At 44.6% G+C, this 23338-nt stretch overlaps 1 protein-coding gene across 3 annotated transcripts in view; it reads left to right on the forward strand.

Moving 5' to 3' along the window:
* Window positions 1-23338, forward strand: part of DLGAP3 (DLG associated protein 3) — a 185153-nt gene that overhangs the window by 119961 nt on the left and 41854 nt on the right. For all 3 annotated transcript variants that reach the window (XM_089478250.1, XM_089478252.1, XM_089478251.1), the window contains exon 3: window positions 17413-18520. In XM_089478250.1, the coding sequence (XP_089334376.1) occupies window positions 17495-18520 (1026 nt within the window). In that variant the 5' untranslated portion in view covers window positions 17413-17494. The remainder of the gene's footprint in view (window positions 1-17412; window positions 18521-23338) is intronic.

Here is a 23338-nt window from a genome sequence, read left to right on the forward strand (position 1 = left end):
CTAACTTTCTTTTTAAAGAATTTAAACCCATATCAAAGTTGGTAGCTTAGTCTTTTTGTGAGCCAGGATCAAAATATTGTGGTATAGTGATTTGGGTGTTGGACAAGGGCTTTGGAAACCAGGGTTCAAATCATTGTAGACCTGAGACATCATCACTGTTCTTCTTTGCGTGATGCAGAACTCAGTGAAGTTTCAAATGCTTTGGTTGGCCAAAAAGGGCATCACTGTTTTGTGGATTTGGGATTTTATTGTATTTTGCTGCATGGCCAACATGTCTACCCCATGCGTTTCCATGGTCAATGTTTCCCCCATTTTGAGCCAGTCACTATCCCATTCAGTCCTATCTCACAAACCTGTTGTTTGGCTAAAGTGAGGGGCAGCCATATATGCCACTCTGCGCTCAAGGAATACATTCCAAATACATATTCATAGATGGACATCATAAATGTAATTACATCTTCATTACTATGAGAACTCTTGAGTGAAATAATTTAGTCGAATATGTCTGTTCACTGATTAATTAACTGATTACACCAAATTTCAGGGGCTTGCTATGAAAATCTCAATCCAGGTGCCTTCTGAGAAACGCTGAAGGGTATTTGAGATAATTCTAATTTATTGACAGCTCTTGTCTTTAGAGTCTACTCTGGGAGGAAGATTTGCATGTGTAAAATGCAGATCCTAAACTTGGCATGCAAAAAGGACCCAATTCAGACCACATTATACAGTATCCAATAAAAAACAGCTTTGGCCAAGTGGGCCATTGCCAAACAGAGTCAACCAGAAGCCAGAACCTAGAAAACAGTCTCCTTTTTGCTCTAAAGTTCCCTGAGTCCCCTGAGCAGTTGAACTGAGTTTGGTGAATAGTCTGATAAAGTAAATCCATACATTCAGACTTTCTCCTTACTCTGACCTTACTCTTAGTAAGTAGGGCAACCACCTCAGGTAGCAGGCTGCTTTGCACTCCATAAAGTCTGCTGCTTTCAGATATATTGGAGGACCTACTACCAGTGTTGAAGCAAAGTTCAATTGTCCGTCCAGTCAGCTCCACTACATGAACCAGAGGGACAGGTGCCATCTTGTCTTTTGATTCAGGTCACAACATTGTCTTGAATTACTCCTTGCTGGAGGAACATGGATGAAGAATGCAGAACATCTGAGTAGCATAAAGTGCTCCTCTGAAAATTATTACGAATTCTGTTAGAGCCATACATCCATATAACACTGGCTTATGCTTTCATACATTTTCTTTTGGATGCAGTACAAAGGGCAAAACTTTAGCCCTTTGTACCCCTTCCAAAACCTCCCTCGAGGTCTTTATCAACCACCAGAAAGCTACTGTTGCTGTTGTTTATCAGCTGGGAAAGGGAAAGAGAGGTCACTCAAATAATGAAGAATCAGCCAAGGTGGGTTTGACTGAGAAGGGAAGAAAAATGAGGACACACTCCATCTTGGTTGTTGTTGTGTGTCTTCAAGTCTCTTCCAAACCCTGATCTCCAGAGTTGTAGTCAACAGTTCAAACTACTACACCATGCTGGCTTCATCTACACCATGCTATCTTAATTTCTTTTCCCCTTGCAGGCAAAATTAACCTTTGTGATATGCATCCAGGTGCGGCTAGTGGCTACCATGAGACTAACTGTGCAAAAGACGTTGTGGCATAAGCTTTTGCAGACTTGGTCTACTTCTTCAGATGCATGGAGTGAACTGATGTCAAGGCAGAAAGCAAACCAAATCCAGAACAGCTTATGCTACAACTTCTTTTGCTCACTTAATCTGAAAGGTGCCACAAGATTCCTTTGCGTACTGAGATTCGAGACTAACACAGCTACATCTCTGACTTTTAGTGGCTCCCACATCAGTGTGGCATTCAGTCTGCTGCAGGTTTTGGAATTCTGCAAAGGAGCTATCTTAGTGCTGAACCTATTTGGGGCTACAGGGTTCTGCACCTTGGACAAGTTTTTTTAAAGTCTACTCTAGACTAAAACTTGGAGTGGAGTCAGCACCCCATTACACGGGATCCACCAGTATCTGAGTCACTTCTCCACCTTGGCTGGGCCAGTTCATATCAGGGCATGGAAAGGGCATGGAACGCCATTGGCAGAGTGTTACCTTCTGCCTACTTGATAACAAAATCCCAGGCGTTGTTAACAAAACTTAATAAATATGTAGAGAGATCTTGTCGCACCTTTGAGACTAACCAAAATAAAGAGGTTGGCAGCATGAGCTTTCTTAGACTTCAGTCTACTTCCTAAAGTTACACCTCATCAGGGGCTTCTGGGGCTGCATCCACACTGGAGAAATAACCCGGTTTGGCACCGCTTTAACTGCCCTGGCTCAAGGCTATGGAATTTGTTGTGGGCCCAGAGTTGAGCCATAGCCTTGAGCCGGGGCAGTTAAAGCAGTGCCAAACCAGGTTATTTCTCCAGTGTGGATGCAGCCTGGGAATTGCAATCTAAAAAATAACTTTTCCTAGCGGTGGTTGAAAGGCAAATCTCATCCTTCTTAGATAAAATAGAAGCAGCCTGGATTGTTAGGGGGTTACTTTTTTCCCCACTCTTTTTCATTTTGCTTGCCTTGTTCCCAATTGAAAACCTCCCCTGAAAGCAATGGATTTTCTGGCTGGCTCTTAGGCCCTCTCCATCCCAAGATAGTGCCATTCCCCTCAGTTGCCATCTGATTGCTCACCCAGCAGGGTGCTGTTAGGCGCAGCCGGGGAACCACAGGGTGCCAGCGAATGAGCAAAACACCCCTGCTGCCAGGCGCTGTTCAGGTCTAGCACACCTTTGGGAAATTAATGCTTGTGGTCCATTGGCAGAATGCGATCTATCTCCTCCTTTGCCCCTAAACTCCTGTGGTCATCAGTGGAGAGCTCTGCCCACCCACCCACCAAGCCAAATATTACGCTGCCCTCCTTCAAGGTCCCCGAAAGCAGCCGGGTGCACTAGAGGGGGTTGTAAATTTCTCTCTACATAAGCAGAGATGGCAATGGATGGGGGGTGCAGTTATTTGTAACAGCAATTATCCTCTGCTGTGTTATCCTGGGCCGATCATTATGTGGGCCCCCAGTTCCCAGCCGTAGTAATTACTCCTGCGCTCGACAGCACAATATTAAGACTTGATGATCTGGCTGTTGTGTTGGGTCTTTGCGCTTAGCAAGTTCCATTTGGCTCAGAAACTCTGGTTCCTCTTTCGCAGACACCCTTTGCCTGGAACAGTTAACTTGATTCAACTCGCTGCTGCTGCTGCTGCTTCTCCCCCCTCCATGCTCCGGATACAAAATTATTTTTGTCTGGATCTGTCCAACGCTGTCCTGTCTGGGGAATCTGTATACTAAGCTTTAATTATCTTGAAATATGAAGAGCCGCAGGGCTCGAGCTATGGTGAGACAGATAGGAAGGAGAGGAATCTTCTCATATTGCATTGTGTTGTCTTCTTTGGAAACAGCTGTTCCCGATGTTGGTACTGGCATGGGGAAGGGATGGAACGGATCCAGGCTGGGCTATTGCTTTCTTTATTTCCCTGGAGCCTTAGTAGCTGCGTCGTGATGTGCCACAAAACAAGAAACCCATAATGAATGAGTCCAGCTCTCTTTTGTTTTAATGAACTCGTGTTTGAAGTGTCAGAAGCAAGCTTGTGAGTCACACAGATCGCTTATTTGGGTTTAGCTGTTCAAAGGGGAGGGGAGAGAGATGAAGAGACAGCATCATTAAAGTGATTTTTTTTTAATTTAATTTTTTTAATGATCTCCGTACAATGCTTATCAGAGAAAGAAGACGGAGATCCGATTAATTCTAGAGCCGCTTGAAGTGTTCTCCAATTTTTCCCAGTTTTCTTGGAGAAAACAGCACATTTTTCATGATAGATTTATTTTTTCCAGCCAAGGGGGATGTAGGTTATGCAAATGTTCACCTTTTAAAAAAAACCCACTTCTCACTTGCAACATTTCATCTCTTGTCTTTTTTTCTTTCTAGTAGAGTTGTGACTGATCCTTCTTAATCATGCAATATCTAGGATAAATGCTGCATAGTCAAAGTTCAGTCACTGATGACATCACTGAAGGCAAGGGAAGGCAATGGAAATAAATATGCAAACTTACTTATTTTGCAAGCACCAAAAATGCTGCAGGAGTAAGGGCAGTGCCAAAAATATTCTGACACACAACACTTGTGCGTAGTTGGGACATAGCTCTAGTAATTGCTAAACCCTGTTAGTGAACGTGAATGTTCCCTCTCACATTGTACTTGGTTGACCATTGTGGAATGGGTGTATTGTGATCCTGGTTGTGCAAGTGGAGTTCCACAAGTGTAACAATTTTATTGCACCCTAAATCTGGCTGTTGGTCCCAACTACAGTAGAGCCATTGAAGCAACAGGGTTTACCGGTGTGTTGACTCACCATTCAGCAGTTGATTCAATGGACTGGCTCTAGTTAGGTCTAACCAATGGTGATTCCATCCATGTGGCTGCACATTCTTGGAAGGTATTTCTCTGTGCCTTCGATGTACCACCAGGTTCAGTGCGCCTACAGAAAAACCTCTTGTGTATGATGGGACAAGAAGCCAGCACATGAGCAGACACACAACAGGTTTCACAATCTTGACATTCAACAGAAGGGTTGTGTAATAACAACCACTATATAACTACATCGGTGCAGAATTGCATTATGTAAGCATGATGCAGGATCTAGACCATTATTTATTTATTTTTACTGTAATTGCAAACTACAGTTACTGAGTCTGTTTCTCTCCTCCTCCTTCTCAATGCCTAAATTGTATAGGTCAGGAGTGGACATATGGCTCCCACAAGGCTGGTTTTGCAGTCTTAAACTCCTTCACATGCACAATGGCAGAGAACATCAATCCCACATTACTATACTAGCAGGCTTTTCTGTTTCACCAGTGTCCAGTTATATCTTGACCAATGCCTACAGAATTTGGCAAGTTCCCTTGAAAACCCGCCTCGATCCTTCTTGAGAGGCAGGATATAAATAAAACATTATTATTATTATTATTATTATTATTATTATTATTATTATTACGTGAGGGGGTAAGTGCATGACTTCAAGCTGCCTGTTGACCACTCTTAGATCACACATAACTTTCGGGAAAGAGGCAGTGTGACTATAGAATCAAAAGCCTCATCTATTGGATAAGAGAAAAATACAAGTTGCCAAGGGATGGTTGAAGGCTTCCATGTCAGTGAGCCCTTTCACACTACATGTTTATAATGCAACAAACCCTCTTTAACTGCCAGGATTCCATTCTATGAGATCTTGTGATCTGCCATTTAAAAGAGGGTTATTTAAGAATTCTTGGCTGGAGAGCTCCAGTGCTTCACCAAACTACAAACCCCAGGATGGTGCAGCCATGGCAGTTGAGGTGGAACCATAGTGCTATAATGGTGCAGTGTGAAAGGGCTCAAGGTTTCCCAGGTCCTACTCCAGCTTTCCAGCCATTGCGCCACATGGTTCTCTATGCCTGCATGCAACCATTTCTGGCTTTGTAAATTTGTCCTTTGATTTGCCATGGAGCTGATCTAGGTCAATCTGCTTGAGAGGTTTCAAGAGAGGTAAAAGACAGATGGAGTCCCTTCGACAAGGAGTGCATGAGAAATGAAATTGTGTGTCCAAGATGACCTCCAGTTCGATCACGTTTTTCCAGAGGGAACTCTCCATGCAGGCGGAGTGTTAGGGACTGTTCAACCGTCAAGACAGGTTTATTAATCTATCTGGCATCCCCTGTCCTTCCCTAGCCCTGGAATCACCTGACAAGTCTGTCTGTGAGAGAAGGGACTATAGTCTCTCTCACCATGAAGTAGAAGAACAGAAAGCACAAAGTCAGGGATTGAAGCATTGCATGCAGAATAGAGGAGGAGGCCATTAAATAGAGGGCAAAGGGAACATTGCAAGATCTGGCATTTATAAAGGATTTCCAAAGCTAGGTGCTGTACAGTTATTAGGTTTAAGACAACAAAGGCCTTGTCTACATCGGCCAGAATATTCTAAGCTGTTCCTGGAGTATTCTAGCCCTGGAATTGCCCTGAATTCCCCCGCTACCCCTGATATCGCCACACTTTATAGCAAAACCAGGTATCTCCTACACTTGTATCCCTGCTGTGCTGCCTATGGGAGGCACCATTGGTGTAAGTCATTCACTCTAAGGTCAGAAACAAGGCACCCAGCATCGACCAGGTGGCAGGGCACCTTGTTGTGACCTCAGGCCTCATTGACTTGTGCCAGTGGTGCCAGTGCCAAGCGGCACAAGTGCGTAAACAGCTGCCCAGCATTGCTGCAAAAATTGGGAGTAAATGGTGACTTTTTAAAAACCGATTTAGGCAGGGATAGGTGTGGAAGTGCCCTACACTTGTGAAGACAGTCTGCGATCAAATTGGGGATTTGGCCCTGCGTCGTGTAGACTGGTCATTGTGCAGGCGCGGGGAAAGCAATTTAATCAGCCCATGTAGGCATGCCCAAAGCCGGCTTGTCAGTTTGCAGTGTGAAAAAAAAAGATCTCAGGCCAGCATCCTGTTAAAGACGTTGTAGTTGTGTATCTTCAAGCCATTTCAGACTTATGGTGCCCCTGAGGCAATCAAGCAGGGGTTTTCTTAGCATGATTTGTTCAGAGGAGGCTTCCCCCGGAGGCTGAGAGAATGTAGCTTGCCCAAGGTCACCTACTGGGTTTCAAAGCTAAGCTGGGAACTGAAACCTGGTCTCCAGAGCTGGCAGTTGTTGTGCAGCCCCTTGTTGTGGGCCACACAATTCTTGCTCCTGATCTCAGTGAAAGAGCGAAGAAATCTGCCACATTTAGTCAGTCTTAACTCTAAGGTGCGGGCCGGTTGTTGTCTTTTCCCTTCTCTCCGGTTGTTAGAAGTCTTGCCGGCACCACGAAGGAGGGAAATGAATTTTTCATGGGGTTTTAAAATATTGATTGTTTTACTGGAGCACTAAGTAAAAACAGAAAGGCTTCTATGGGTATCTGACATTTGGGAATACTGTGAATTTCTCTTACGCTCTTCCCCCGAAAGCTTTAAGAAGAATGTGTCACAGCAGAGGCAAAGCAGAGGCGCAGTCAGCTAAATCGATGGGGGTGAGGGAATGAAAACTGTGTCCGCTCCTTTCTTGGGGCATCCAGTCCGACTTGGTGAAGAGTGTGTCTCAGGTTGAAATGAAAGAATCCTTACTATAGTTTTTTGTGTGTTTTTTCAGGCTATATGGCCATGTTCTAGAAGAGCTTATTCCTGACCTTTCGCCAGCATCTGTGGCTGGCATCTTCAGAGAAATTCTGGCGAAACATCAGGAATAAACTCTTCTAGAACATGGCCACATAGCTCAAAACCCCCACAAAAAACTATGGATGCTGGCCATGAAAGTCTTTGACTTCAGAATCCTTACTGTTTTAAAAAATAATCTAGAAATTTTCGGTGGCTGTGCATCCAATCGGATTGCACAACAGAGCCAAAAATTGCTTTAAATTGCTTCTTAACTTTTTAACTGTTTTTACATTGTTTTAAAACTGTAAATAGTTGAATAGTTTAAAACTGTGGATAACGCGGCGTAATGGTTTGTGGAGTTTATCAAATGGGAGGAATTTCTCTTAAATTCGAATGAAAAGAAAGTGGGGCCAGAACTCATTCACTTAAAGTCGCTAGTTTCGCACAATTACGTGAATGCGCATTGTGTTCGAACTGGCTCCCCATTGCCCGAAAATAGCATGCCATTGCCCGAATTTGCGTGTGGCAGTCTATCACACAATAACATGAAACCACATGATTGCATTCGGACTGACTTCCCATTTCCCGAATTTGCGTGTGGCAGTCTATCACGCAATACCATCAAATCCCATGATTGCATTCAGATTGCCATCGGATTATACTTCCAATTCCCCTTGTCTGATAAACGTTGGACTAGGATACTAAACACCAGGCTTCAGAACCCTGTTTAGACATGGAAACCCACTGGAGGACCTTGGGCAAGTCACACTCTCTCAGTCTCAGAGGAAGGCAGTGGCCAAAATCCCTCTGAACAAATTCTGCCAAGAAAACCCCATGATAGGGTCTCCATAAGCCAGAAATGACTTGAAGACACACAACAACAACACATTTAATCCCATTTTAATGTTCACGTTTTGCATGCTTTTAGCTTACTGTTCTTTCTTAAATTGTAAGCTGCTTTGAGTCTCAATTTTGGGAGAAAGGCAAGGTGCAAATAAATATAAATATAACAACAACAACAACAACAACAACAACAACAACTACAACTAGCCACTGATACATGCTTCCTAAACATGATGCTACTGAATGTTCCTGAGGCCAAAACCTGACTGAAATAATGGAGTTTAACACCATTTTAACCATCATGGTTCCATCCTACAGAATCCTGGGATTTGTTGTTTTGTGAGGCACCAGCATTCTTTGGCACAGAAGCCTAAAGACCTCGTAAAACTACAAATTCCAGGATTCCATAGGATGGTGCAACAGCACATTGGCGTTTATCAAATGTGGATTTACCAGCTCAGATCCAGGGTGAGTGCGAATCAAGCGATGTGGATTGTCATTATAACATGAATGTGTTTTCAGACCTGGTTGTCCTTCCGAATCGAGGGGTTGCAGAGTCAGTTCTAATCACACGATGCAGATTCACGCAAAGTGGAGTGTGTGCACATTATATTACTACACCAGACCATACCATGCAGATTGAACAATTCAAATCAGCAGCCTTGCGCGTGCTCAGTGGGACTCTGAATGCGTCGCGACCTTTTACGCTTTCGGGGTGAAGTGGCTAGATAAAAACTGGATTATGTTATAACGTGATAATGATAATAATAATAATAACTTGAAACATGCCTTATCTCAGCGCTAACGGAGGGGATCGCTCCACACCCCCGGTTGCCTTTTCAAGAAAACCGCATGAGAAGTTTGCCTTAAGGTTGCTGTTAGTTGCAAATGACTTGAAGGCACACAACAACAACTGCAATTTCATCCTGCCCCCTTTCACCTGCCTCTTTCAATTGAAAACAGAAAGGCCCAGCGGAAGGAAATGGGGGAAAATTGCAGCACCACATCATGGGAAATTTGCAACCCGGGGGTTTTGTGGTGGTGTTCCAGAGCACAGGCAAATTGGAATTCCACACCAGCCCAATCAGCAGTGAATTCGAATTGAGCCTCAATGCGAATCCTGTCAACTCAGTTTTAAGCGGACTCTCCAAAATGAGGAGCCAGTAAGGATTCAGTTCGGAAGCACCGCAGAAGCCCCACGCAAAGAGCTCCCATTGAAAGAACCAGGTGTGAAAATACATTAACGTTATGACATGAATTCGCATCCCTCGATTCGCACTCGCCCTGGATCTGAGCTGGTAAATTCACGTTTGATAAACGCCTTAAAATGGTGTCAAACTGCATAATTTCTACAATGTAAATTCATCCCAAGATAGGGGGCACCATTTTATTATACCATGCTATGTGATGGGATTTGAGCATTCACGGATTTTGGTATTTCGATTGCGTCAGCAGAAAGGCGGCGTATAAGAATTAATTTTGTTTTATTTATTACTATTTTATTTTATCCATGAGGGGTCCTGGAACCAAACTCCAGCGGATGCCAAGAGCCCACTGTAATGCCACCATTTTGCATGGTGGAAGGCTAGATTTTGTGAATCCTCAGACAACAGAAATCAGAGAGGCCTTTCGTGGGAGAGCGGACGGTCCTCAAATCCTAGATCTGGCACTCGTGTTTCTTGTGACCCAAATAGGCGTGTCCAATATGCTTCAAGTCTTTGGAGGGGGATGCCAATTGAGCGCCAACTTCTGTGTGAGGAAATAATAAAGCTCCCTCGCCCTCGCTGGGGCTGACTTTGTTTGTTCTGTCTAATTTGCCAGCGCAGTGCCAGGCTCCCCACGTAATGACAGGCTTGGTGAGCTGTTATGACTTTTTAAAATAAAAACACAAAACGACTGGAACGGCCACAGCGACTGCAAGATTAAAGCTGTTCCATTAGCGTGGGGTGTGCATGTAGGTTTGTGTGTGTGTGTGCGCATGTTGTAATTTATTTCATGCCAGTGGGTGGATCTTTGCACCTTCCACTTAGACCAAATAACATCACCAGCATAAGCAGGGTTATAACATAACACTTTGCATTTATTGAGCCCTAAAGAGCATACAGTGGAAAACCAGGGTTAGAATCCTATGGGTTAGTCTACAGTAGACCAATTCTTGAATGGTTAGTCAACACATAAGTAAATCCAACTGATTCAATGGCTTTACTCTAGTTAAAGCTAGTAATAATCTTTAGGCCCATTATAGTTAAAGAAATTATATGATCCTGACTTCTCCCAGAGGCTGGAGAACTTCCTTCCTTGCAACAAAGTCAGAAGCCTGCTTTCTTCTATAAAGGAGAGCTCCATCATACACAGAAAAAGCCCCTGAGATTCTTTGTACCTAAAATAGGAAGGGAGCATGATGAGTGAGCTGTGGCCAGATGCATATATTATTGATAGAGCTGAAATACTTTTGCCTTTAAAAAGTTCCTCTAAAATAAAACATTCCCCAAATATTCAGAGAGCTGCTATTTGTCTTTTCTATTTGATATCCTGCCATACTGTATTTCAATATGTCACAGTTGACATGCAATGTGTGTGTGTGTCATGTGCCTTCAAGTCGTCTCTGACTTATGGTGTCCCTAAGGCCGACTTATTATGGGGTTTTCTCAGCAAGATTGGTTCAGGATAGGGTTGGCTTTGCTTCCTCTGAGGCTGTGAGAGTGTGACTTGCCCAAAATCACCCAGTGGGTTTCCATGGCCAAGTGAGGATTTGAACTCTGGTCTGAGTGGCCAAACCGGACAGTTGACCAAATTTCAAATCTTTGCAAACATTTGGCTTCGCTGCTCATTGTTATGGATATCATTGACACAAAGGCATGCCATCCGATTTCTGCACTTGGTCTTGTAGCTGCTCATGGCTTCAAGGAATCTACCAACAGAGTGAAACAAGGAAGGTAGCATCTCATTTGCACAACTGCATGCATCGTTTACTTTATGATTTGGGAAGGAAAGTACGCACACTGAATAAAACCAGCCTTTTGTTAGCCACATCTGTTCTCCAGTTTGGCTTTACTGCAGCAGGTATATGTTCTCTACCTCTGTCCTCCAGTAAGAATTCTAGCCAAAAAGGGATTATGTGGGCCTTTTCAGTGGTTGCTACAGGCCTTGGGACTCCCTTCCCGGAGAAATTAGACTGGTACCCTCTCTGCTTTATTTTTGCAAACAAATAAAGACAAGATTTGTCTGTTTGGATGGGCATTTGGGAACCATGTCCTGAGAGCAAACAGTTTAAGGAGCTAGTTATGTTTAGCATGCAGAGAAGAAGGTTAAGGGGTGATTTAAATATTTGAAGGGATCTCATATGGAGGATGGAGCAAGCTTCTTTGCTGCTGCTCCTGAGATTATGAAATGGAGCAGTGGATTCAAGCTACAGGAAAAGAGATGCCACCTCAATATTAGGAAGAACTTCCTAATGGTAGTAGGAGCTGTTTGACAGTGGAATATGCTGCCTCCAAGTGAAGTCTCCTCCTTTGGAAGTTTTTAAACAGAGGCTGTAGGGAGTACTTTGATTGTGTATTCCTGCATGGCAGAATGGGGTTGTCCGATGTGGCCCCTTGGGGGTCTCTTCCAACTCTGATCCCACGATTCATTTGATGAAGTTTGTCTCACCAAAACACTGTGTTACATCTTGTTAACTGTTATGCTGGGGCGGCTAATAGTTGTGCATGTGCACATGTGTTTAATGATGTACGTTTTAACCTGGTTTAAATTTTTGATTAGTTCCTTTCATTTTAATTCTTGTGTCTTGTGGATTTTTAACAGTGTAATTTTTTTAATTGGATATAAGCCACTTTGAGTCCCAAACTGGGAAAAAGGCCAGTTAGAAATAATAGAATAGAACAGAAATAATAATGACTGGATAAGATGAGGTACCAGTGCAATGTAGTCAAACCAATAGGGCTGTTTCCTGGGGTTGCTAAAAGCAAATGAAGATGCGACATAACACCGCCTTGGGTTCCTGTCCAGGAGATAAGCAGCATAGAAATGAAATACATAAAAAATAAATAATCAATACCTATGTGGCAGAGATGGGAACTGTACAGCATCATGATGTGTCTGGATGCCCAGCATTACTTCCCATTGGCTGTGTTGGTTAGGGATGTTGGGATTTGCAGTCACATTTGTTGAGCTGATTGATTCCCACTCATACTCTGTAGTTTTATTATGGCCTTCTCAGACTATCCCTCTTCCAGCTCCTCATGGCCCAAATTCACAACCTGAAAACTTTCTCTCTCCATCCAGTCCTAATCGAAACACTACAGGTCTGAGATGATGGGTATGATTCATGGGCCAAACTAGTGTGGTGATGGTCTGCCAATGTGGTGATGGGTTTACACACTCACCCACTGCCATGCCATTTGAGCCACTGACACCATGCGCCACTCACCTGCCACCACCATTGCATCTTCTCTGAAGGCTCCTGACACAGCCCATATTGGTGGAAATGGGGTGTCTGGCTATACTCATGTGGTCAGGTACCTCATCTAACATTACAGGCTGCAACAAAGGCCTTCAGAGAAGATGACATGGAGGCAGTGGGTATGGGGCACAAGGGCCATCCAGTCTGGTGGCTTTCACCATTGAGTTCTCAAGAAACTCCATGGCAAACATCCACTGGTTTTGCCCCATGCTAAGACCAATTTGGACTGGGATCATTCCAGGACCATGGGATTGGCATCCAGACTGGCCGATCCCAACACAGGGCTATTGGCCTGCAATAGCTTCAGAGAAGATGCAATGGCTGCAACAGGGAAGGGCCACCCAGTGTGCCTGCTATTACCATGGAGTTCCCAAAAAATTCCATGGCAAATATCCACTGCTTTTCCCCTTTGGGCTGGGATCTGTCCAGGAGCACCAGATTAGCATCCAGATTGGCCAACCCCAGCCTAGAGCAATTGGCCTGCATCATCCATACGTGCCTTCAGAGAAGACACTATGGCAGAAACAAGTATGGAACAGAGGAGCCATCCGGTCTGCTGGCTGTCACCACAGAGTTCTCAAGAAACTCCATGGCAAATATCCAGCAATTTTTCCCTTTGGGTGGGATCCTTCCACGACCACCAGATTGGTGTCTGGACTGGCCGATCCTATCCTGGCCTGCATCATCATACATAATGACACAAAGCTGGGGAAACAAAGGCCCTTTGGCCCATGCGTACAGGCCCTACTTTGGTCTGAAACTGAAGGCTTCTGCAGATACCTGGTACATTTTACCTTCCCAGACTCCTATGGCGCCCTTGCTTAAAATATGCTAACAAGATTGCTAATGATGCCTGTTAATTAGTCAAGCTACACAGGAGAATCAGTTATTTCCTCCCTGGAAGATGGCTTTTTGAAGGGTCCTAATGAGGTTAAAATAAATCCCTTGCACAGCAGCTGTTGCACATACAGCCGATTTGAAATGCAGCAACAGGACCGGCTCTGACATAGCGGCAGAGAGGGGGCTTCATAAACAGCTGGGGAAAGTCCCTTGGACCTTGGGAGGAAGGGAGTGAAGGCAAAGGCAGCGAGGGACACTGAGAAGCAGAGAAAATGCCTTTCCCTTGCCCTAAGGCCTGGAAGATCCTTGGGAACCCAAGCCAGAAGAGTGAGAGGTCACTTTAGCTTGGCTTCCACACTGATATAGCTGTGAGGTTCTTCATGTCCGAGTGTGGATCCTTTGTTCACAATTTGTTGCAAGCAGCGTCAAACTGCATTAATTCTGCAGTGTAGACGCAGCCTGTGATTAATATGTGTTACTTGCAGCCCATCTTGGTTTAACTGACAAGGCCATTCCCTTGCTGATGTCAGGACAGCGGCTGCTGCTCTTCCCCTCCTATTTTTAACACTGCCGTTTTATATTTATGAATAATTGAAGTGTGATTTGTGACTTGCAAGAACCTGGAGAGTGAAGCCCCCATAAATCTACTCTGAGAATGGAGTGACCTTGTGGCTTTTCCTCTAGACCAAAGGCTTCCCCCACCCTCCTTTTATTTTCCAGCCTCCTTTCCGCTGGTCTCTTCTTTCTTTTCTTTTCTTTTCTTTTTTTTCTGGTTCATTCATTCTTTCCTTCTTGCATTTTTTATGAGTGGCTAAAAATGAATCTGTCCACCCCACGCACACATACACTAAGAGGAAAAATGAAATGATAAAAAGGGAAACTTTTCACTGGTGCTTGAAGACAATTTAGCTTCAGCTCAGCAGCTGCCCAACAATTGGATCATGGGAGGAAATATCAAACTACAGGTCTCTGATTCATGACTAGCATGGCTAAGGTCTGAGCAGAAACATAAGGGCTGGAATTCACTTAGAGGTATACACAAACGTACATTGCTCTAGGCATGCAGGGCCAAAGAGTCTCCATTGCGCAGCAAATGTATTCTGCTGATAGCAGCAAAAGTGGAGTTGCAGAAAGCATCTTCCTCTGTGCCTTTTTTTGCAAGTTGCATATTGTGATTGAGCATCCTATACTTTGCTTTTTGATTCTGCAGCCTATGCTTCACGTTGTGATTACACACTGTTGTTGTGCATCCTGTATTTTGTCTTGTGGTTGTACATCCTATACTTTGCATTGTGGCTGTGCATCCTGCACCTTGCATTTTGGTTCTGCATTCTATACTTTGCATTGTGATTATGCATTGCTGCTGTGCATCCTATACTTTGCATTGTGGGTTATGCGTCCTATACCTTCCACTGCACGTTTTGCATCCTATACTTTGCTTTGTGATTATGCATTTCAGTTGTGCATCCTCTACTTTCCATTGTGGTTGTGCAGCGTGTATTGTGAAATGCACAATGGCAGCCAGCCACTAGCCTATGTTGTGCAAAGTTACTATTCTGCATGGGATTTGTTTAGTGTTGCCATGGTATGTGTCCAGCTGCAGGTGTTTATGCTGCACTAATACCTAGAGGCTACAGATCCCATCTGATCTTGGAAGCTAAGCAGGGTCAACCCTGATTAGTACTTGGATGGGAGACTGCCAATGAATACAAGGTGCTGTTGGCAATATTTCAGAGGAAGGAACTGGCAAGACCACCTCTGAGTACTCCTTGTCTAAGAAAACCCTATGAAATTCATGGGGTCACCATAAGTCAACAGCCAACTTGGAAGGCACATGCACACATATATGTAAGGGGATGTTAGATTGAAGCCCATGGCAAGAGTCCTGTTAGGTGTCATGCACTTGTGTACGTTCCCTTTCATATTCCATTGTACATTTTTGGCCATTGTGGCTCCAGTTTCAGGGGGTGTAAATCCATTCTGAGTTTAACCTCGAATGTTACAGGAGCTATCCAAGATGCTACGATCGTCGGGGTGTAGCTTAGCATTTTGGACAATTTAAAACTTCGGACTGAAATGTTATTCATTGCCCCATCAACTGACATCAGAGCAACCAGCTGCCACTGTACAACCTGGTTGACATCTAAGACAATGCAGAGTTGAAAGGGTTACTTTTTAGACTAAAACTCCCAAAATCCCCTAGCCAGCATGGAAGAAAGTAATTTCTTTCTAGATTTCTACAATATGGGTATATATTCTTCAAGTACAGACTGTGCATGCCTCAACAAAGCCCTCCCTGTCTTCATCATCTCCCAAATACTGGTTGCCATTTTACTTTAATTATCTCTTATTTTATTTTTAGCATTTCCATCCTTCCCTTTAGCCAGAAAGACTCCTAGATTCACTTGCTCATTTGATCGTTTCTGTCCTCGGGTTTATAGTTTAAATAAGACATGACACACAAGGGGAAAGGGAGGAAGACGGAGAAGAGGAATTAAGCACAGCAGTAACTAGGTCCCAAAATAATGGATGTGTGCACCCTGCTGCATTTCTTCTCCATTTCTCCATCTGTATCATACCATACTTGATGCTTTATGGTGCACAAGAGGACAAGTCTCTGTCCCAAGGAGCTTACATTCCAAAGCATGTACAACATAAGACAACAGAACAAAGGGAAAGGACATTTATTTTGGCAAAACGTTTTGAGTCTGTCTGCTAACTAATGCTACTCTAGTTCTCCTAATGCATCCCTTAAACATAAGATCTAATTATGCCAGTGGTGTTGTTGTTTTCATTTTCGGGAAAGATTTTCAGTCTAATTAATTCTGCTTTATAGCAGCCTTTCATTTTGCAGTGATTTCAACTTTATATGATTTAGGTGTGCACCTGGATAGTTTACCTGCTTTCTAGAAATCAACTTTTGGTCAACTGAAATTGTTTCTTCCTGACTCCTTCAGTGGCTAAAAGATGTACAGGGATACCTGAGTTAACAAAACCTCAGATAAAAAAGCTCCTGTTTGCAAAGTCATTTAACATATACCAGTCCTCCTCCTTCATCTTGTGCTCTGTTTTAGTAGCATTAGCTTTGGATGGAGCCACACCAGGCCCAATAATGTGCAAAAATCCAAAGTGAGAATATTAGGATCAGAACAAATTTAGGTGTGTTTAGTGCACACACCTTCTCAATAAGAAAGGCAGTTATGCAAGATAAGCATCCGTTCTGCAAAGGTGTCAAATGACCCGTGACTAATTTCAGGGAGTGTGAATCCACTTGGAGTTTCAGTATCAAATTTTGGGTGCAGTTTAACCCTATGGACAATTTAAAATGTGGACTAAAAGAATATTCATTGCCCCACTGACCGCAGGGCTACCAGCTGCCTGAATGCTGGGCAAGAAGAGACAATCATGGGGACCCTTTGACCTTTGATCAAAGTTTCATAGTAACTATTTGGAGGGACTTGCAACTTTGGCTAGAATCCTGTGGGTGACTCTCCACTAGAGCATTGAATCCCTTTCGGAAAGCTAAGGGGTATGCAGACGGTGAAAATAATGCAGGTAGAATCTGGGTTGAATCTTTGTTGTTCACATGCATTTCAAATACATCCAATTAAGGTTTTGTTTGTTTGTTTTACAGGGGAGAGGCTGGCAAAAAAAACCTGAACCTGATATAATTGATCTCAGTTTTGTTTCCAGGTTTTTCTAAGTGTTTCACATGCTCAGCTGTGTGATTAACTGATGTGAATAGACCCAGGGTAAACCGAGATAAAACTCTGCATGCCCTGAATGTGCTTTGAATGCATTCGCATCATTCATTCCATCTTTATTGGAGTGCTGATACATGTAAGCAATAGAACTTGAAGAGACATGCAGAGATGCAGTTCCATAGTCTGAACAACAAAGCTGGAATGCATGAGTGAGATTATTTGCATAGTCGTGCTAAAAAAACAACAACGTCTGATTGATCCCTAAGTCAGCAAGGTCCACTGTAAGCTGTAGTAACATCACAATATCTCCCTTGGTATAACATCATCTGGTTTTGGTGGTATCTTTTTGCAGGTGCTGCATGGTCTCTTGACACTGCCACCTTCACTGCCCCTGGATGGCAAGATGAGCAGGCAGCACACTCAGTTATGACACGATGAAGAGCTACCATGGCGAGCGCAGCCAGTCACGCGAACACCCTTGCCGCTGCGTCCCGGAGGCCTGCGAACAACCAATGGAATACATCCACCATAGCCAGGAATCCCGCCAGCCATACCTCCTTAGCCCCAGTGAGCCTTGTTCTTTGGACCACTACTGCCCATCCCGGAGTTCTGCCGAAGCCCCCCTCAGCCTAACGGAGCCCCCCTCGGCCGCCAGTAGCAGCAGCAGCACTTTCCCTAGGATGCACCACGCTCCCCAGCCGTACGACTCCTGCGACGAGTGCATGGCGGCCGCTCACCCTTCCAGCAAGATCAACCGGCTGCCCCCGACCCTCCTTGACCAGTTCGAGAAGCAGCAACTGCCGCTCCATCACGACGGCTTCCACACCCTGCAGTACCAGCGGGCCAGCAGCACGGAGCAGCCCCGTAGCGAGAGCCCCAGCCGCATCCGGCACCTCGTCCACTCGGTCCAGAAGCTCTTTGCCAAGTCCCACTCCCTGGAGGCCCCTTCCAAGCGGGAGTACAACGGCACCAAGATGGAGGGCCGGGGAGGCGAAGCCGGGTACCACCACCCTCCCCATCACCACCGCCAGTCGCGCCATGGAAAGCGAAGCAAAAGCAAAGACCGTAAGCTGGATTCCTCCTCCTCTTCCTCCCGCCACCGGAACAAAATGATGGGTTGGTGGAGCTCGGACGATAACCTGGACAGCGACAGCAGCTACATGGTGTCCGGCAGGCAACACGCTGTGGACCAGTCCACCCAGTTCTGCATGGATGCTCCAGAAAGTGCCTTCAGAGACTTGACCCTGAAGAGTCTGAAGAGTGGAGGCGGGGAAGGGAAATGTTTGGCCTGCGCTGGAATGTCCATGTCCCTGGATGGCCAGACTCTCAAACGGAGTTCCTGGCACACCATGACAGTCAGCCAAGCGCGAGAGGCCTATCCCAGCTCAGGAGGTGGTCCAGAGAAACCATTGATGCTCCAAGAGGCGAAGGCCAAGGAACGGTCTTATCATTATCTTCAGGTAAGGAGGTGGGTAGCTTTAGGGCCCTTTCAAAATGTATGGTTATAGGGCCTATGGCTCCACGTTAACTGTCATAGCGGTATCTATAGAATTCTAGGATTTGTAGTTTGGTGAAATACTAGAAGGCCACCATGGTGTACTGGTTTTATCATTGGCCTCAGACTCCAAGAGACACAGGCAAACCCCCTCTGAACAAATCTTGCCAAGAAAATCTCATGATAGAGTCACTTTAGGGTTGCCATAAGTCGGAAACGATTTGGTGGCACACAACAATGATAAGGCCAACCTCATACTGCCAAACGGGAATACAGAACTACAGCACTTGTGAAAAATGTCCATCCAACCTCTGTTAGATGATCTTCAAAGACAGAGAGTCCACCACCTGCCAAGACAGTCTCTTCCACTGTCAACCAGCTCTTACAGTAAGGAAATTCTTCCTAATGTTGAGGTGGAATCTTTTTCCTTGTACAGCGCGCCTACGTCATACGCGGGCGTGCTTTATGCTGCTTGAGCATACGCGCTCAAGCCGTGGGGTACGCACAGGGCAGAAGGGGCGGTGCGTCCCATTCAATTGAATGGGCGCGCGCGCCCGTTGCTCCCCTTGCACCGCCGCGCCACCATGCACGAGCCCCATTGTTTCCAATGGGGCTTGAGCATAGGCGGAATTCACCATACACAGAGGGATCCGGAATGGATCCCCGCGTAAGGTGAGGGCCCACTGTAATTGATGCAGACTGAATTCAAAGTGCAAAAGTAGTTTGTACTCAATTAACTCACAGGGAGGAGAGGAGAATTTTGCCCTTCCCAGTAGGCTCAAGCAAAAGCAAACTGCTGCACCCTTCCCTAGCTTGTCTGTTGCTCCTCATTAAAAACATTTGTCATTTTGACCACACTTTAAAGCTTTTTGACCACATGTGTCCCAGTTTTCATCTGCAAAAAGGTTAGTGGGGTATGCTATTGGCCGGGCACGCCATGCAGGAAAGTGCAGAGTGAAACTGAGATGCTCTGTTCAGCTTTCTGGCTAAGCTGGAACAAATATCTCTCCGTCTAATAAACATAGTGGCCTTTAGGGACTGAGCTTCTTTTCAAACGCTCTTTGGTAACTGTCTGTTCCCAAAACTTAAGCCTCCCTCCTGCTGATTCAGAAAGCTGCCCTCCTCCTTTGGCCAGTTCTGCTGTTTTCTCTTTGCTCCCTTTCCCAGGATGCATCATGGCACTGCACCTTGATGTGAGTGATTAGAGAAATGTCAAGGCTATAATAGCCTCTCCTTGCAAAATAAAAAAAAAAAGCACAAAGCGGGTAAGCGATCAAGGCAGCTGCCTCTCATTGAAAAGGACCAAGATTTTTGAAGTGCTGAAAATGATATTCAATTGCCAAAGTCTTGAAGTGCTTCCATGCTGCCCTATGGCTCATGGCTAATAATGCCCAAACAAACCATTAAGAAGAGCCACCTTCCTTCTGTCTCTCTCTCTCTCTCTCTCTCTCTCTTTTGCACGGAGGCTTCTGCGTAGGTCCGATCAATGGTTCCTCATACGCTAATGAGGAAAGAAACAGAACAAAACAAGACCGGGGGTGGCTGGGTGGGTGGCTGCATAAGGATTCTTGGCTTGCAGGAGACAAAACCTTTCTCTTTTCTCAGGTTCCCTGCAGCCATGCCCTAAATATGCAGAATGGAGACACAGGTACAGATGGAGAGATGTAGAGTGTCGAAAAGTGTTTCTCAATGTTCTTGGACTACAGGAATGCAGCAGTAAGCATTCTGGGAATTGCAGTCCAAAAGAAAAAACTTTATCCAAGCTTTGATAGTTTTTTGTGGATTTTTCAGGCTCTGTGGCCATGTTCTAAAAGAGTTTGTTCCTGATGTATCTGTGGCTGGCATTTTCAGAAAATTCTGGAATGGAAGAGATTATTTGTGCATTATAGATGTAGCCTCAATTTCTGATTTCTATTTTAGAGTTTTAAGGAGCTTCCCACGGTTCTGGATCTAGTTTGGCAGAGGAGTTCAGACCCTTGGCTAGATCCTTTAAAGCCACCATTAAAATTATATATATCTATATCTATATCTATATATATATATATATATATATATATATATTCCATTGAACTGCATCTGCTTTGCAATAAGCCTAGCCAGTTCTACTCTGGAACATTATCACCTTCTTTTGAGAAAAGAAAGAAAAAAACAGATCAAAGGAAACTCTTGCGATACATGCATCAATGCGGATCCCTTTCCAACACCAGTGTGGAAGAAGCTATTGCCAGGTGCATGAATACTGCATGCAGCAGGCAGAAAAGAGCCTTTGAAAAGTGTGTAGGGTATGGCAATGAGAGAGATCAGGCGGAGGTTCCTGGCATGATGAGAATGGGGCTGTTACATAAGTGTGCAAAAGCACTGGCAAACCCACAAATAATTCAGGAGGAACTCGGCAGCTGCAGAAGGGGAAGTTCACCCTTCAAATCTTGTCAAGAAAACCCTGTAATAGAATCATTGGATCATAAAGTTGGAAAAGACCTCAAAGGCCATCCAGTCCAACCCCCTGCCATGCAGGAATACACAATCAAAGCATTCCCAACAGATGGCCATCCAGCCTCTGTTTAAAAACCTCTAAAGATGGAGGCTCCAGCACACTCCAAGGCAGCATATTGCACAGTTGAACAGCTATCACCGTCAGGACGTTCTTCCTAACATTAAAGGAGAATCTCTTTTCCTGTAGTTTGAATCCATTGCTCCATGTCTACTCTCTGGAGCAACAAAAAACAAGATTGCTCCATTCTCTGTATGGCATCCCTTCTGATATTTACTTGACTTCTTTTCTCCAAGCTAAACATACTCAGCTTCCTAAGCTGCTCTTCATTGATCATGGTTTCCAGGCCATTTACCATTTTGGTCACCCTCCTCTGAACACGTTCCAGCTTGTCAATATCCTTCTTAAACTGTGGTGCCCAAAAGTGGACACCGTATTCCAGGTGAGGTCTGAACAAAGCAGAACAGAGTGGTATTATTCCTTCCCACAATCTGGGCACCATAGGCCTATTGATACAACATAGAATCAATTGATGCAACCTAAAAACGAGTTGAACTTGTTGTCTACTAAGACCCCTAGATCCTTTTCATGTGTATTGTTGTCAAGCCCGGTGCCCCAAATCCTATATCTGCGTGTTTCATTTTTTTCTCTCTCTCAAAGTGTAGTACCTTGCATTTCCCTGTTAAAATTCATTTTGTTAGTTTTGAGCCAGCTCTCTAATCTCATACGGTTATTATGAATTCTGATCCTATCCTCTGGTTGTTAGCTACCTCACCTAATTATGTTGTACAAATTTGATAAGCGTGCCCTCTATTTCCATCAGCCAAGTCATTTATACAGATGCACTGGGCCCAGGACAGAAACCTGTGGCACCCGCTAGTCACTTCTCTCCTTGATGAAGATTGGTGACCATCCTTTGGGTTTGGTTGGTCAGGCAATTACAAATTCACTTAACGGTTGCATTGTCTAGCCTACATTTATGAATTTCTTTGCAAGGATATCAAGGGGCCACATTCCCACTTACAAATAAATCGCTTTGTGATCCGAATCAATGGATCGGTTCGGCAGTGGAGCATGGTTCACACTACATTTGCCCCAATCGCATTTTCTTGCTGCAAAATAATATGAAATAACCCACTTGTGATTCACATTGACAAATGAATTGATTCAAAATGGATCTGCCCCAGCTGGCCAAAGGGAAATTTAAATTGATTCCAATCCGCATCTGGTTCACACTTGCATGGAATTGATTTATCCAAAAAGACGCGGGAAAAATCAGCGTCATAAAGACGCGGGTTAAATGGGTCCAGCACATGGCCCCCCTCTCTGAATCGCTTCAGCAATTCACTTCAAGTGTGAACAATGGTCATTTAAACAGTTTCAAACCAATTTGCGATCCAGTTTAAAAGGTAGTGGGAATGAGGCCCAGGAGGAACTTTGTCAAAGGCCTTAGGGTCACCATAAGTCAGAATGAACCTGAAGGCACAAGACAACATAATGTAACTTAGTAACAGCTTGGTTATGGGAAAGAAAAACTAATTACATGTACCTTGTCATTTTGCAATGAGGAGGATTTTTTGGACTATAGCTTTCCGAACCTCAACTGCTGGTGGGGGATTCTGGAGGGTGCAGTCCATTAAAAAATATCTCCTACTCCCCCAGCTCCAAATTCTGGCAACAATTCACCTTCTCTCCTGCTTGCCAAATTCTCTCCATCTGCTTTCATCCCCCCCCCCCCCCCCCCCCCCAGTATTACGCCTGGATCACAAAGAATGGGTGCCCCATTGTCTCTCCATCACTCGGCATTTCTGCCTTATTCACAGATCGAAGTGGTTTTCTCAAGTGACTCGGTTCATTTTCCTCTGTCCTTGGCCTCCACCCGCCTCTTCTACTCCAGGCTTCCTCTTTAACATGCATCTCACAGCCTTTTGCAGAGGTCCCTGGCCTGCCTTTGCTACAGCCTGCATCATCGGGGCATCCCCCATGTTATCGTTGTTGCAAACCCACACCTGTAAGGCAGAGGCGTGGATGATTCCAGCAACAGCAGCCACAGCTTACCTCCCTGGCCTTTCCTGGTTTGTGTCATTTCAAAGCATGAAAAGCATTTTTTTATTATTTTTTTAAAAATTCTGGAAAATGGAAGGCAGGGAACAACAACTCCTTCCATCAGCATCTTCTCCCCTTGGGAAGGAGCCGGGGCTCATCATGTCGGCTGTCGCTTGATGAGCTGTGATTGAGAAATAAGCTTTGCGAAGCTGAGCGGATACCTGAGCCGCCTGTCAAGTGGGGCTC

The sequence above is a fragment of the Sceloporus occidentalis genome, unplaced genomic scaffold (genome assembly GCF_023333645.1).
Source record: "Sceloporus occidentalis isolate IW3139 unplaced genomic scaffold, rSceOcc1.0.p SCAF_13, whole genome shotgun sequence".
Taxonomy (NCBI): domain Eukaryota; kingdom Metazoa; phylum Chordata; class Lepidosauria; order Squamata; family Phrynosomatidae; genus Sceloporus; species Sceloporus occidentalis.